The sequence below is a fragment of the Trichomycterus rosablanca genome, chromosome 26, assembly GCF_030014385.1.
Source record: "Trichomycterus rosablanca isolate fTriRos1 chromosome 26, fTriRos1.hap1, whole genome shotgun sequence".
Classification (NCBI taxonomy): domain Eukaryota; kingdom Metazoa; phylum Chordata; class Actinopteri; order Siluriformes; family Trichomycteridae; genus Trichomycterus; species Trichomycterus rosablanca.
In genome coordinates, this window is record NC_086013.1 from 7,429,770 (window position 1) to 7,443,965 (window position 14,196).

The 14,196-nt window shown below is 37.7% G+C and overlaps 1 protein-coding gene across 2 annotated transcripts in view; it reads left to right on the forward strand.

Annotated features, from left to right (window-relative positions):
• Nucleotides 1-6,334: 6,334 nt before the first annotated feature.
• The window catches only part of tnpo1 (transportin 1), a 40,106-nt gene continuing 32,244 nt past the window's right edge, over nt 6,335-14,196 (forward strand). Inside the window, exons 1-4 of one of the 2 annotated variants that reach the window (XM_062988578.1) lie at nt 6,335-6,426; nt 6,892-7,006; nt 8,331-8,406; nt 12,635-12,784. In XM_062988578.1, the coding sequence (XP_062844648.1) occupies nt 6,902-7,006; nt 8,331-8,406; nt 12,635-12,784 (331 nt within the window). In that variant the 5' untranslated portion in view covers nt 6,335-6,426; nt 6,892-6,901. Of the gene's footprint in view, nt 6,427-6,851; nt 7,007-8,330; nt 8,407-12,634; nt 12,785-14,196 lie in introns of those variants that run through there. The other variant, XM_062988579.1, reaches the window with a different exon arrangement.

The window sequence follows — 14,196 nt, forward strand, 5'->3', positions numbered from 1 at the left end:
TTGGGGGTTGCTCTTGTTTAGATGGTTCCAGAAATTGATTTCTCTTCTCTGTATGTTTATAATAAGAAGAAATCGGCCTAATTCTGCCCTGCACACATTGTTCGTTGTGTGTCTGTGCACTTTTAGGATGGTTTTGCAGAACTGTGTGCAGGGTCTCTAATGGGTGTTTGTCCCAATTGTGGAATTGATGGTGTGTAAGCGAACCCCAAACTTCACTGCCATATAGAGCAATCGGTTCAATTATTGATTCAAAAATTTGAATTTGAATTTCCACGGATGTTTGTTGTTTTATGGGGTAGAAGGCCCTGCGAGCTTTTTATCACAGTTCATTTATTGCCGGGTTAAAGTTTCCTGTTGAACTAATGTTTAGTCCGAGGTAAGTATAATCTTTAGTGTGCTCAATTTCATGGTTTCCTAATTTAAATGTGTGTTTGGTTCCCTGAGATCTGGGTCTTTTCTGGAAGGTAATAATTTTGGTCTTTTTGAGGTTGACTGTCAGGGCCCAGGTCTGACAGTACTGCTGCAGCAGGTCCAGGTTGTGCTGAAGACCCTGAGCGCTGGGGGACAGCAGGACCAGATCATCTGCATAAAGCAGGAGTTTAATCTCCGAGTTGTGTAGAGTGAGACCGGGCGTGGCTGAGTGCTCTAATATGGAGGCCAATTCATTAATATAGATGTTAAATAGAGTTGGACTTAGACAGCAGCCCTGTCTCACTTCACGCTCTTGAGAGATGAGATGTGTTCTCTTACTGGCAATTCTTATTTTGCACTGGTTTTCTGTGTACATGGATTTAAGATCATATGTTTTACCCCCTACACCACTTTCCAACATTTTATGAAACAATCCTTGATGCCAAATTTAATCAAAAGCTTTTTAAAATCAATAAAACATGTAAATATTTTAGAATTATTTTGAACTACATATTTTTCGATCAGGGTGTGTAGGGTGTAAATATGATCAGTTGTGCGGTAATTTGGTAAAAATCCAATCTGACTTTGTGTTCGGTAAGGAAGTGTAATAGTTGTGAATTAATAATACTACAGAATAACTTCCCCAGATTACTGTTCACACAGATGCCCCGGTAATTATTAGGGTCGAATTTATCTCCACTTTTGTAGATCGATGTTATGAGACCTTAATTCCAGATTTCCAATTAAATAACAATAATAAAAATTCACATGAGTGAAGAGACTATGAGAGATGTTAATGGTTCATTACAATAATTATTAACAATGATTTACCATGGTAGGAAACACAGATATATGTAAACATGCAACATTATTTTTGTTATCTCAATCTGTTTCAGAGTTATCACATCTACAACACAAATAATTTTTTAGACGGTATTTTTAGAACATGCCCTGCAGGCGACTCACCCTGTTGGTGACCCCTGCTTTAGACTGCTTGTGCATGGTGATAATTGCAGTGGTCTTTGGCCCCTATTCATAAACAAATTGAAGTCATGTAAGCACTGACAAGGTGGGGACAGGTAAGTCTAATTTATTATTGATCATAGGTTAGTTTGATTTTGTCCTTTGTGAACGACTGTACAAATGAGGGCCATTATTCAGGTCCTGGTATTGTTTTAAATATTGTATACAGAAGTTTTTTTTTTTTGTCTTGTGATTTTTCTTATCAAACTTGATTTTGTGTGTATATATATATTAGGGATGTAACGATACACTCTACCCACGATGAGATACGATTCACAATACTGGGTTCACGATAACATTTTTTCCCAATTTTTTTTTTTAAACAAAATGAAATTGAAGACAAATTATGTTTCCTTTTATTTGTCTTTAAAAAAATAAAATACTGTATTTGTGCTTATCTTTTATGTATTTAAATAATGAATGCCCTTTTATTTCTGAGGTAGGTACAAACTATGCCAAATAATGCTTATTGTGTGAAAAAAAACCTGAAATGTAATTTTAAAACAAATCCAACATTTGATAAATAAATGAATAATACCAATAAAGAAAGTATCACATAAATAAATTTGGCTGGAAAATCCCCTACCTGGCAACTTTGTGAAGTGTCGTCAACCAGGCGAGGTGAATAGTGCCAGTGCCCTCTGCTGTTTAAAGTGAATATTGATTCATCTTCAATGAATAACCGATTCGAATCGTGGCATATGCGCACCAATTTTATATATATATATATATATATATATATATATATATATATATATATATATATATATATATTAGGGCTGTCAAACAATTAAAATTTTTAATCGCGATTAATCTCAGAATTTCATATAGTTAATCGCGATTAATCGCATTAAAAAAAATCTGTGTAAATGTTATAGAAAACAAGGATTATTTTTAAGTGAAATGTTACAATTACAATGGTGAACACATTTTATGCTAAATGTACTAATGTTAAAAACTGCTGGGACAAGAGAAAACTGTAAGGGAGTTTTATTCACTCACATACTAGGCAGTAATACTATCCAGTGGTTTAATGGACGTTTCTACACGAACTGAGTGTGTTTAGACTAGGGTGGCCAGATTCATAGTAACAAAAAGGAGGACATTACACCCCAAAAAGCCGGACATCTTATTAGGAACAGGGGGACATGCTACTGCAACACACAGAATGAATCCAGAACCCATATAACAGTTTTTGACCAATTTAAGCAAGAATTATATAACAAATGACTGTTTTACTCACTAAATGTTGTGTCTTTTCATATTTAGGTCCGTTCATCGCTGCCTCAAAAGTTTACTTTTTGGCATTTTCACCGCGTTCCTGATCATGAGAGCTGAGTGATTGACTCAGGTAGCGCGGTGTTTACAAAACAGAGAGGGCGGGCGAAATTCAACCACCCAATCACAGACTAGCATTTAGAGGGCGGACCTTCTCCGATTGGCCAGTGGTAGCTCTATAAGGAGTCAAATGAGGCTGTTAAACCAATGAAATACAAAGCATTTGTTTCGACATGTACCTGAGCCAATGGTAAATAATATTGATCAAAAATGAAACCAGTTCACTCCAAAAGGAGGATTTTTAAGTGTCCGTCCTAGCGTTACGTGAATGGAGGACTGGCAGCTTCTTTATTATGCAAGTGCATTACTACGACACTACCACGCTCGGTAACATTATGTTAACAAACCGCAAATAAAAAACGGTGGCAAGTCCGACATTAAAACGTTTGTTCTACCAGTCAAGTCTCAACATGAACTAGAATTTGCGTTAACGGCACTAATTTTTATAATCGCGTTAAATTGAGATTGCGTTAATGCATTATTATCGCGTTAACTTCGACAGCCCTATATATATATATATATATATATATATATATATATATACAGTGTATCACAAAAGTGAGTACACCCCTCACATTTCTGCAGATATTTAAGTATATCTTTTCATTTGACAACACTAACAAAATGACACTTTGACACAATGAAAAGTAGTCTGTGTGCAGCTTATATAACAGTGTAAATTTATTCTTCCCTCAAAATAACTCAATATACAGCCATTAATGTCTAAACCACCGGCAACAAAAGTGAGTACACCCCTTAGTGAAAGTTCCTGAAGTGTCAATATTTTGTGTGGCCACCATTATTTCCCAGAACTGCCTTAACTCTCCTGGGCATGGAGTTTACCAGAGCTTCACAGGTTGCCACTGGAATGCTTTTTCACTCCTCCATGACGACATCACGGAGCTGGCGGATATTCGAGACTTTGCGCTCCTCCACCTTCCGCTTGAGGATGCCCCAAAGATGTTCTATTGGGTTTAGGTCTGGAGACATGCTTGGCCAGTCCATCACCTTTACCCTCAGCCTCTTCAATAAAGCAGTGGTCGTCTTAGAGGTGTGTTTGGAGTCATTATCATGCTGGAACACTGCCCTGCGACCCAGTTTCTGGAGGGAGGGGATCATGCTCTGCTCAGTATTTCACAGTACATATTGGAGTTCATGTGTCCCTCAATGAAATGTAACTCCCCAACACCTGCTGCACTCATGCATCCCCAGACCATGGCATTCCCACCACCATGCTTGACTGTAGGCATGACACACTTATCTTTGTACTCCTCACCTGATTGCCGCCACACATGCTTGAGACCATCTGAACCAAACAAATTAATATTGGTCTCATCAGACCATAGTACATGGTTCCAGTAATCCATGTCCTTTGTTGACATGTCTTCAGCAAACTGTTTGCGGGCTTTCTTGTGTAGAGACTTCAGAAGAGGCTTCCTTCTAGGGTGACAGCCATGCAGACCAATTTGATGTAGTGTGCGGCGTATGGTCTGAGCACTGACAGGCTGACCCCCCACCTTTTCAATCTCTGCAGCAATGCTGACAGCACTCCTGCACCTATCTTTCAAAGACAGCAGTTGGATGTGACGCTGAGCACGTGCACTCAGCTTCTTTGGACGACCAACGCGAGGTCTGTTCTGAGTGGACCCTGCTCTTTTAAAACGCTGGATGATCTTGGCCACTGTGCTGCAGCTCAGTTTCAGGGTGTTGGCAATCTTCTTGTAGCCTTGGCCATCTTCATGTAGCGCAACAATTCGTCTTTTAAGATCCTCAGAGAGTTCTTTGCCATGAGGTGCCATGTTGGAACTTTCAGTGACCAGTATGAGAGAGTGTGAGAGCTGTACTACTAAATTGAACACACCTGCTCCCTATGCACACCTGAGACCTAGTAACACTAACAAATCACATGACATTTTGGAGGGAAAATGACAAGCAGTGCTCAATTTGGACATTTAGGGGTGTAGTCTCTTAGGGGTGTACTCACTTTTGTTGCCGGTGGTTTAGACATTAATGGCTGTATATTGAGTTATTTTGAGGGAAGAATAAATTTACACTGTTATATAAGCTGCACACAGACTACTTTTCATTGTCTCAAAGTGTCATTTTGTCAGTGTTGTCCCATGAAAAGATATACTTAAATATCTGCAGAAATGTGAGGGGTGTACTCACTTTTGTGATACACTGTATATATATATATATATATTAGGGCTGTCGAAGTTAACGCGATAATAACGCATTAACGCAATCTCAATTTAACGCGATTTAAAAATATAGTGCCGTTAACTCAAATTCTATTTGGCCCTGCAAGTCATCCGTAGTTCATGTTGAGACTTGACCGTGCACCAACGTTTTAACGTCGGACTTGCCACCGTTTGTTTCATTTGCGGTTTGTTAACATAATGTAACCGAGCATTGTAGTGATGCACTTGCTTAATAAAGAAATAAATACACGGTATATTCACAAGTTGAATTTTTATCTGTAGTGTGTTAACGATGACAATATTAAGTTTGTTGTGTTTAAACTTTGTGGCATGTGTGTGCCATTTATGCATCAAAAAGTGCTACCTTGCAAAATGTGTTTTGTCAATGAGAATGTGTTTAGAGTTTTGCAAAAATGTTTAATCAGATTTAAAAACTGTGTCAAACTAGGTGAAACTGTTTTGTGAAAAGAGTGATTTATTCAATAAATGAGTTTTAGCAGTTGACAGATGTGTTCCAAGAATGGGGTTTCGTGTTTTAGCAGTTCAGAAAACCTAATACAGTATCTGTAAATAACTTGATCATTTTAACCCTTAGATGCACAAGCTAAGCAAACCCCTTCTAATGCACAACATGGGTCAAAAATGACCCATATTCATCCATTCAAGAATATTTTCATATGCACATTTGTCAGTTATTCATGTATTTGCTGTCTTAGCTAATAAAAGCTATCTAGACTAGAATATGTAAACAGCTAGCAAGCAAATAGTATTGGACACAAGATTCAAGAGCCTAATCTTTGGTTGTCTTTCAAAAGATCAGTAAATATGTTTTTGACTACAAACACTTACAAATGTCAGTAGTTTCTGTCAAATTCCATAGTAAATACATAAGGGTCATTTTTGACCCATGTGCATTAGAAGGGTAGTGATACAAAAATGATTTTTATTAAAAAAGTAAAAAATATAAAACTGAAATAAAGATTTGTGATGATCAAAAACAAGTTAATTGAGAAATGCATGGAAGCTTGAATGACGAAATTAATTTATTGCAAAGATGTAGAAAATAATAACTCAGTTGGGTCACTTTTGACCCAGGTTGTGCATCAAAGTGTTAAAGACGATTATAGTGTGTCATCTACAGGCCATTTTTAGTATTACTGGTTGAACGTTCTAGCTTGTGCCTTTTTAAAACATTTAAAACAACAGTACTTCTGGTAGCACCTTTGGTGTCCCGTTGGGAAATCCTACTGTTTATCGTCACCTCCAACACTGAAATGAAAATGACACCCTTCCCTAACACGACGGCGAGAATAATTTCCTAAAGATACAGAAAAAACGTCGCGATATTTAAAGGAAATTTTGGGGCCGTTTCAGCGTTCTTGTACTAATAATGTTCCCTTCGCACAGAATTTGGACTGCAGTCAAGCCATCCACACTTGAGCGCACTTAAATCGTGAGTGCTCAAATTTTAGAAGTATTACGGTAGTGCATTGACAACGATTTCTACGTTAATGTATGCATTCCCTTTGGTCATAATATTGCGACTTTTCCTAGTATTAATGCTACTTTGTACTCGAAATATTACGACTGTTATCTCAAAGACTATATAACAGTAGCCCTAAAAACGCCGTCGGAAAAAATTTGTCAGAGAGTAAAGTCTGTTTCCAATGTATATGTCTCATTGTAGTGAAATGTCACAATTACAGGCAGGTGTAATCACTGGCGTGCTTTCAAACTGATATGCGCTAGAACCCGCGCAGCCGCAAACAGGCTATTCTGGTAAACGCAACGTGGGGCAAATAATATTTTTAACGTTTAAATCATTTCATTCGTACGCATTACATGAAATGAACAAGCGGCGCTAAAAGCTGACTACACGGAATAACACTGGACTGTCACTTGGTTATCTGATATTCAGGCGAACCAAGATGGAGTTCCAGTGGAAGCCAGACGAACAAGGACTTCACGAGATCTTACAGCTTTTGAGAGAGTCTCAGTCGCCAGACACAAACACACAAAGATCTGTCCAAAAAGTATCCTTTACCTAAACGAGTTTCACGCGGATTGAGTAAACTGGAGTGTTGGAGTTGACATGTTGTGACGGTAAACTGAAGCTAGCGAATTCAACACTGTAACATCATTTTTCTCATAACTTATGGCACTGCTACAGATTAGTGTAAATGAATAACCTAACAGTTTAAATAGTATAATGTATTATATTCATGGTCTGAGCAGGAACTGCTTGGCAAACGCTGGATGGCTAGCTGCCTATTTGTGGTGTAGCTAAAACACTTGGCTAATAATGGGGCGGTGTGGTGCTTTTCATATCTAGGTCTTTTTGCAATGGCACTCCAATTTGTGGTCGGGCACATCCTGTTTGCTTTAATTATCGTTGAGATTTGTTTAAGTGTAATCGGATTTCACCTGATTGTAATTTGACTTAATTGGACATGATTTGAAAATGCACATGCATGGATCTAAAAGTGCCCATAATATACACTGAGTTGCCCAGACCAAAACCAGTCCATAAATTTTCATGAACTGTCTGTTGATCTCCTTAATTGGCATAGATTAGAGCAAAGATATAAAATAATAGTGTTACCTGGACAGTGACTTCTATAATTTGGTAGAAGCTTGGTACAACCCTGACTCTTCCTAGAGCTGTCTATTCAGCCAATTTGGGTATCCGAGCAGGGATGTAAGAAAGAATTCAATGGTTACTCTAAAAGGAGCTCCAAAAGTCCTGTGCAGAGATGAGAGATAGTGTGATGGATCGACACCTGTCTCTGCAGCACTCCATAAATCCGGCCTTAAAGAAAGATTGACAGGACAGAAGTCACTGTTGAGTAAAAGGCATATGACAGCTTGTTTTAAGGTTTGCAAAGTGGAATGTGAAGTGCTCTGGTAAAGTACAAACAAAAATAATGTGTGTTCAGATGAAAATTTTACTCTTTGGAGAGAACAGCATCATGTCTGGCATCATGAAATGGGGGTGCTTTCCAGCAGCAAAACCAAGACAGATGAATGCAGCCAATTATAGAAACATCCAGAGCACATGCAAACTCAGACTGGTGCGACAGTCATTTAACACATCACCAAAAGTGACAACGTGCAGGAAGTTCTTGTGGTCCGGTCATTATGGGTGATTAAGAGTAAATTGATGGATAAAATGTCAGTTAGATACATTCAAAAGTCAAACCCAAAACACAAAGTGTGCAAAATGTACTTTCTGAACTCAATCTATACTTTATATATATACTTTATTAACAGCTTACTACAGCATATGGTTTCCCAATTATATTTTTGTTTCATTTTCTAAGACCTAATATGAACTATTATACTTAACATACTTTGCAGAAACTTGAACAGCTCAGTCATTTTCCTGATGTCAACAATTATTTGATATTTGTTCTCACAGAACTAAAGTCGGAAGGTAAGGTCATATTTACTTATATATTCTTGCTAGCATGAATAATCATTTCAAAGCCAAGTACTTAATTTAACAAGCATGTTGTGCTGGAACCTTATTTTTGTTAGGATTTGTTTTAGGTTTCCAATATGCTATATTAAGGCAAAATTGAACACATCGACATAGAGATAGAGATAGACCCATCAGCACTTTGTGATGCCCATGTTAACTACGAATTTGTCAACTGCAGATTCCAATTGTGATTGGAATATGGTGACAAGTCTGTCAAAAACCTGATTAGATTTATTTGCCACTAAAGCAACTAGACTTTTATTGTTAAATGCTATATACTACAATACTTTAAATTTTGTATCAAACTTACTTACTAAGCCAGGGGTTCCAAAGCAAAATAATTTTGTCAATTTTAATAAATAAAAAAAACTCAATGTTAAAAAATTAATGTTTTGCTTAGCCACCTTAGACCTAAATCCAATAAAAGACCTTTAGAATGAGCTGTAAAAGAGACCACGAGAGTGGACATAGCAATCTGAAATATCAGCAGAATTTATGTGTACAGTAGATGAATAGTCTCAATTCCTTTCCTGTCTCTTGATGCATGCTCAATAATCCAGGTGCTCAAATTCACAAAGTTGAATCAGTTCATCTGGACACAAGTTTGTTGTAGAGATATGTTTCGCCACTCAATCCAAGTGACTTCTTCAGTCTGAGCTGGTGGTGAATACCCCAACCTCATATGCAGCCGATTTGCATAACAACAGATCACCGCCCATTGCATAACAACCGGTGATCAGGTCCATATGCAAATCACAATGACCATTATTTACAATTGGCTGTTTAGTTTCCTCGATGTACAGTTCCCGGCAATCCTCCTGGCACCTAACAGCATACACTACGTTACTCTGTTTGTGTCGAGGAACCCGGTCCTTAAGGTAAACTAATTTCTGGCGTAGCGTGTTTTGGGGTTTGAAAGCAACTGAAACACGGTGTTTGGAGAATATCCGTCTCAATTGTTCTGCTACTCCCGCCACATACGGAATCAACACTGGTTTGCGCTTAGACCGCGGTTGTTCTTCTCCTCCCTTTGATGCACTGGAGCCGTGTTTGGGCATTTTTCCCGCTTTTACGAATGCCCAGTTGGGATAACCACATTCTCCCAGGGCCTTCTTGACATTTCTCTCTATCCTTGGCCGTAGTGTCTGTGGGGATGCTGTTTGCCCGGTGGTGCAGCGTCCTGATGACTCCTAGTTTATTCTCCAATGGATGATGGGAGTCAAACCTTAAGTACTGGTCCGTGTGTGTTGGTTTGCGGTACACATTTACTTTCAAACGTCCCCCTTCTTAAATAGCAATTTCACAATTAAATAGCAATTTCAAATAACAATTAAATAGCAATTTCACAATTTCACAGAAGGATAAACTGTTGTTGCTTGCATTCTCTCTTGTGAACTTGATGTGTTTGTCCACTGAGTTGATGTGGTCCGTGAAATGTGGTACTTTCTCGGATTTTATCTTAACCCAGGTGTCGTCCACATATCTGAACCAATTACTTGGTGGTGTCCCTGAGTCGGACCTTAGTGCCTTCTTTTCCACTTCCTCCATGTACAGGTTTGCAACAATAGGTGAGACTGGGGACCCCATAGCATACCCATGTTTCTGTTTGTAGAACTGTCCTACATTGTACAAGAAATAGGTGGACTGAAGACACAGTTCTAGGAGTGTGCACACCTGGTCCGTGGTAAGGGTGGTCCTCTTGCTCAGAGTGGGGTCGCCTTGTAGTTTCCCACAGACCACCTCCACTGCCTCAGCAACCGGAATGCACGTGAAAAGGGATGTAACATCATACGAGACCAATTTTTCCTCCGTCTCCATGATGACGCCCTTCACCTTGTCCACAAAATCCATGGTGTTCTGAATGTGATGTTCCGTGCTACCTACCAACGGGTTGAGAATCGATGCTAGAAACTTAGAAATGTTAGAAGTCACTGAGTTAATCATACAAACAATAGGTCGTAAAGGTACATCCTGTTTGTGTATCTTAGGTAACCCATACAGGCTAGGTGTAGCCTCCCCCGGATATAATTTGTAGTAGGCTTTGTACTACAAAGGCTTTGTACTACAGGGCTTTGTACTACAAATTATATCTACAACAAACTAGTGTCCAGATGAACTGATTCAACTTTGTGAATTCCTTTCCTGTGTTTCCCAGTCTTTTTAAGTGTAATAGGAGAAGTTTCCTTTAATGATTAAAGGGATTGTGTAGAAAGAAATGCAGAACACATGCAGGTAACAAAATACAAACTATACATGACCTATCCCCATTAATGTTCATTATTATGCATTACCTCTTGCATTCCAAACTTGTTGTTTTAAAATCCTTGTGTCACTATAGTGCACACTGTAAGTTCAGTACTGCAATATTGGTGTGCATTTGTGTTACATTTTTATAGCTAATACTTTGTTGGAGAATCATTAATTCTTACAGTTTATTTAGTGCATAAATTATAGAATTTGCTACTCTTCACTATTTACAGTTTAATTAATTTGTTTCTGACAAAACGTATAGTACAGGGTCTTTCAGTATAAATAAATAGAACAATGGCATCAGCATGGTGGGGCCCAATAAACTCTGAATGGGCAGTATCTGACTTATTAGTGAAACTACAAACAAATGTATTGCTCATTAAAATCAAACACAAACAAACCTCATAAATGAAGTTACCAATGCACACATTAACGTACAGCAGGAGTTAGCAGAGGTGGAGACAGGAATATGAATGATATCGCCAATAATGGCATTTGATCCGATACAACTGGTGTATTGCCTTTCTACAGAGCATCATATTAAAAATTTGAAGCAACATTTCCGAGCAGGGAAACCCAATGCTTCTGCCTTAACCTACAGTCAAATTAACAAGCCTTGTAATAATGCAAAACAAGAAAAGATGAAAAGAAAACATGCACAGCAATCTTTCATCTGCCCAAACTCAATACATTTTCTGTCCATCAATCCATAAATTAATTCATGTTTAATGATAGCTCAAATAAATTGACTTAATTTATTATTTTGCCTTCCTATTAGTAATGGTTAAGAGAACTGTGATGACTGGCTAGCTGCGTAGCAATGCCAATACTGTAAACTATTTTTACTAAACAACTTCACATAGGCCTGTGTAATTTTACTCTCAGCATAGTGTCAACATGATTGTGCCCCACAGCTCATTGTTGAAAGTGCATTGAACATGCTGGTGTTTTCAGCTGCTCCCTTGGTTACTTAACAGGTACAGGAAAACGTTTGGAATGTATTAGGAAGCAATACCACAGTCATATGTAATAAAGGCGCAATAATATTAGTTATAAAGAAAAAAAAATATTACTAGTTCCACTGAATTATTGATCATGTCGTGCACTGCTCCACAGCGACATCACATGGGGCCAGGCCCCTTAATGTAGATACATGTCTGAATGTAAGTGTAAAACAACTGTTAATTTGTTTGTTTATTTTTTTATATAATTGTATTTATTTATATGGATCAGTATAGGTACTCTTGATTACCTCAAATAATACAGTGGTATGATGTTGATGATTAACAGATCTAATTGAAAATGTATAACAACTGCATGCATTTTGCATTATACTAATGTAACTGGAGGCTGCTAGGCTAACTATGCTACTGTGTCTAGCTTTAACTATTAAATTTGCCTATAAATCATGATTAAAAGGTACTATACTTAAAAAGGAAGTTATTGCTGCGTAAAAGCTGCCTAGGTTAACTTATGTCTTAAAAGTGTTTTAAAATATTTCATATTAAAGGTGTTGTTTATTAACTATATACTAAACAACAATTAAGATTAAGGACTATACTTACAGTAATCTTTTCCTAACAAGATGTTGAGAGAGTTTAGTCATTTTTGGGTAAGCTAACTGTTTAGCTGAAGCTAAAGAGTCTCACAGGACAGAAATGAAAGTCATTGTAAAATTGGAAATCACTGGCATTGTAAAATTATAAGATTATAAGATTGTCGTAAAAGAATTTGAGTGGTGTTATATCTCACTTGTTAATATTGCCTATTTAGTCAGCTTATTCCAAAAGGATTTTCTTGAAATAGAATAAACAGTAATTTCTCCACATAATGCCCCATTTAATATGCCACATTTAACATTGTTGTTTAACTATATCCTTGTTTCTCAAATACAACTAGTTTTTATTAAGGTGTGTTATTAATTTTGTAGATGAACCCACTCGTTCTCTTAGTGGACTTATTTTGAAGAACAACGTCAAGGCCCATTATCATAACTTTCCCAGTGGAGTCTCCAACTTTATCAAAAGTGTGTGCTTGCAGAACCTTGGCGACTCCTCACCCCTCATCAGAGCTACTATAGGTGAGTCACATTCATTCTAAGTCCAGTTTTTGCCTTTCAAATTTCAAACACTGTGGACTTGTGGACCTTTACAATGTTCAGAGCAATACTAGAGTGCAGGTTTGAATTTGAGTGAAAACATACATATTTTTACACATTTTTAAAATATTTTTTCAAGAAAGACCTTAAAGCATAGTAAAGGTCAAATATTAACATGTATTCACATACACTGTCAGTAACTTGTATTTTAAAACCTTTTGTGATTGTCAATTTTTTTTGTCTTTAGTTAACAATCCCCAACCTTTGCTCGCAATTTTGCGTTGACTCATTTTCCATGTGCATTTTGATGACTTATGCCAATTGCAAACACCCTTGCTGCCCAAGGAGGGTTGCAGGCCAGCACATGCTTCCTTTAACATATGCAAAGCTGCTGGTCATATCTTTACTCCATGCTGTGAAAGATTCTTACCATTTACAGAGGACCATGCTACTCCTTTGATATTATGCCTTTACTTGTGCTTGTGTCTAGATTAGACAGTAGGAGTCACTGTTGCAGCAGCAAGGAGGAAATTCTCCATCAGGTCTTGGCAGTTGTGGTCTAGCTTATTGAATTGTTTGGCACTTAAGTGACTAACTTTGAATAGTTTTCGTATGTACTTAATTTGTACATTTGTGGTCAACATTATTGGCACCTTAATTGTTTAGTCTAAAAGCCAATATTTTCAGTAATAAGTGGTTATGTACCAACTTTGTATCATTGAAATAGTTTAAAAGCTTGTCCAAATACATTTAACAAAAACGTTGACCGGTCAACATACATGCAGTAATTTCAAAAAGAAATAAAGGAGAAACATTGTACATGACATTGACAGGATTAAAGGCACAGTGAACTTTTTGCACCTGTCCATTGATATTTTATACACTATTCCACTGCAATTCACTGGGCAGTGGTAGCCTAATAGCTAGAGCTGTGGGTTACCAACTAGACGATTGTGGGTTTGAATCCTGGTTCTGCAGCCACTCTCAGGCTCTTGAGCAAGGCCCTTAACCCCCTCTGCTCCAGGGGTGCTCTACAATGGCTGGCCCTGTGCACTGATTTGCAGAAAAAGCATTTCATTGTACGTGTATGTGTAAAAATGACAAATAAAGGCATTTTATCTGCCCTAGATTAGCATTATCATCCTCTCAAGCTTTTGAATGTTTGCATGGTTCCTTTCCCCAATTACACATGTTGAGCTTTTCTCCAAAGATATTCAATTGGATTGAGATTAGGACTCATTGTTGGCCAATTTAGAACAGTTCCTTTTTTTTTTTCTTTTTTTTTACCATTCTTGTGTACTTTTGGATGGGTGCTTTGGGTCGTTATCCTGCTGTAGGTCCAATTTGGTCGACCCAAACCTAGTTTTCTTACTCCTGGCAGGACATCTTGTTCT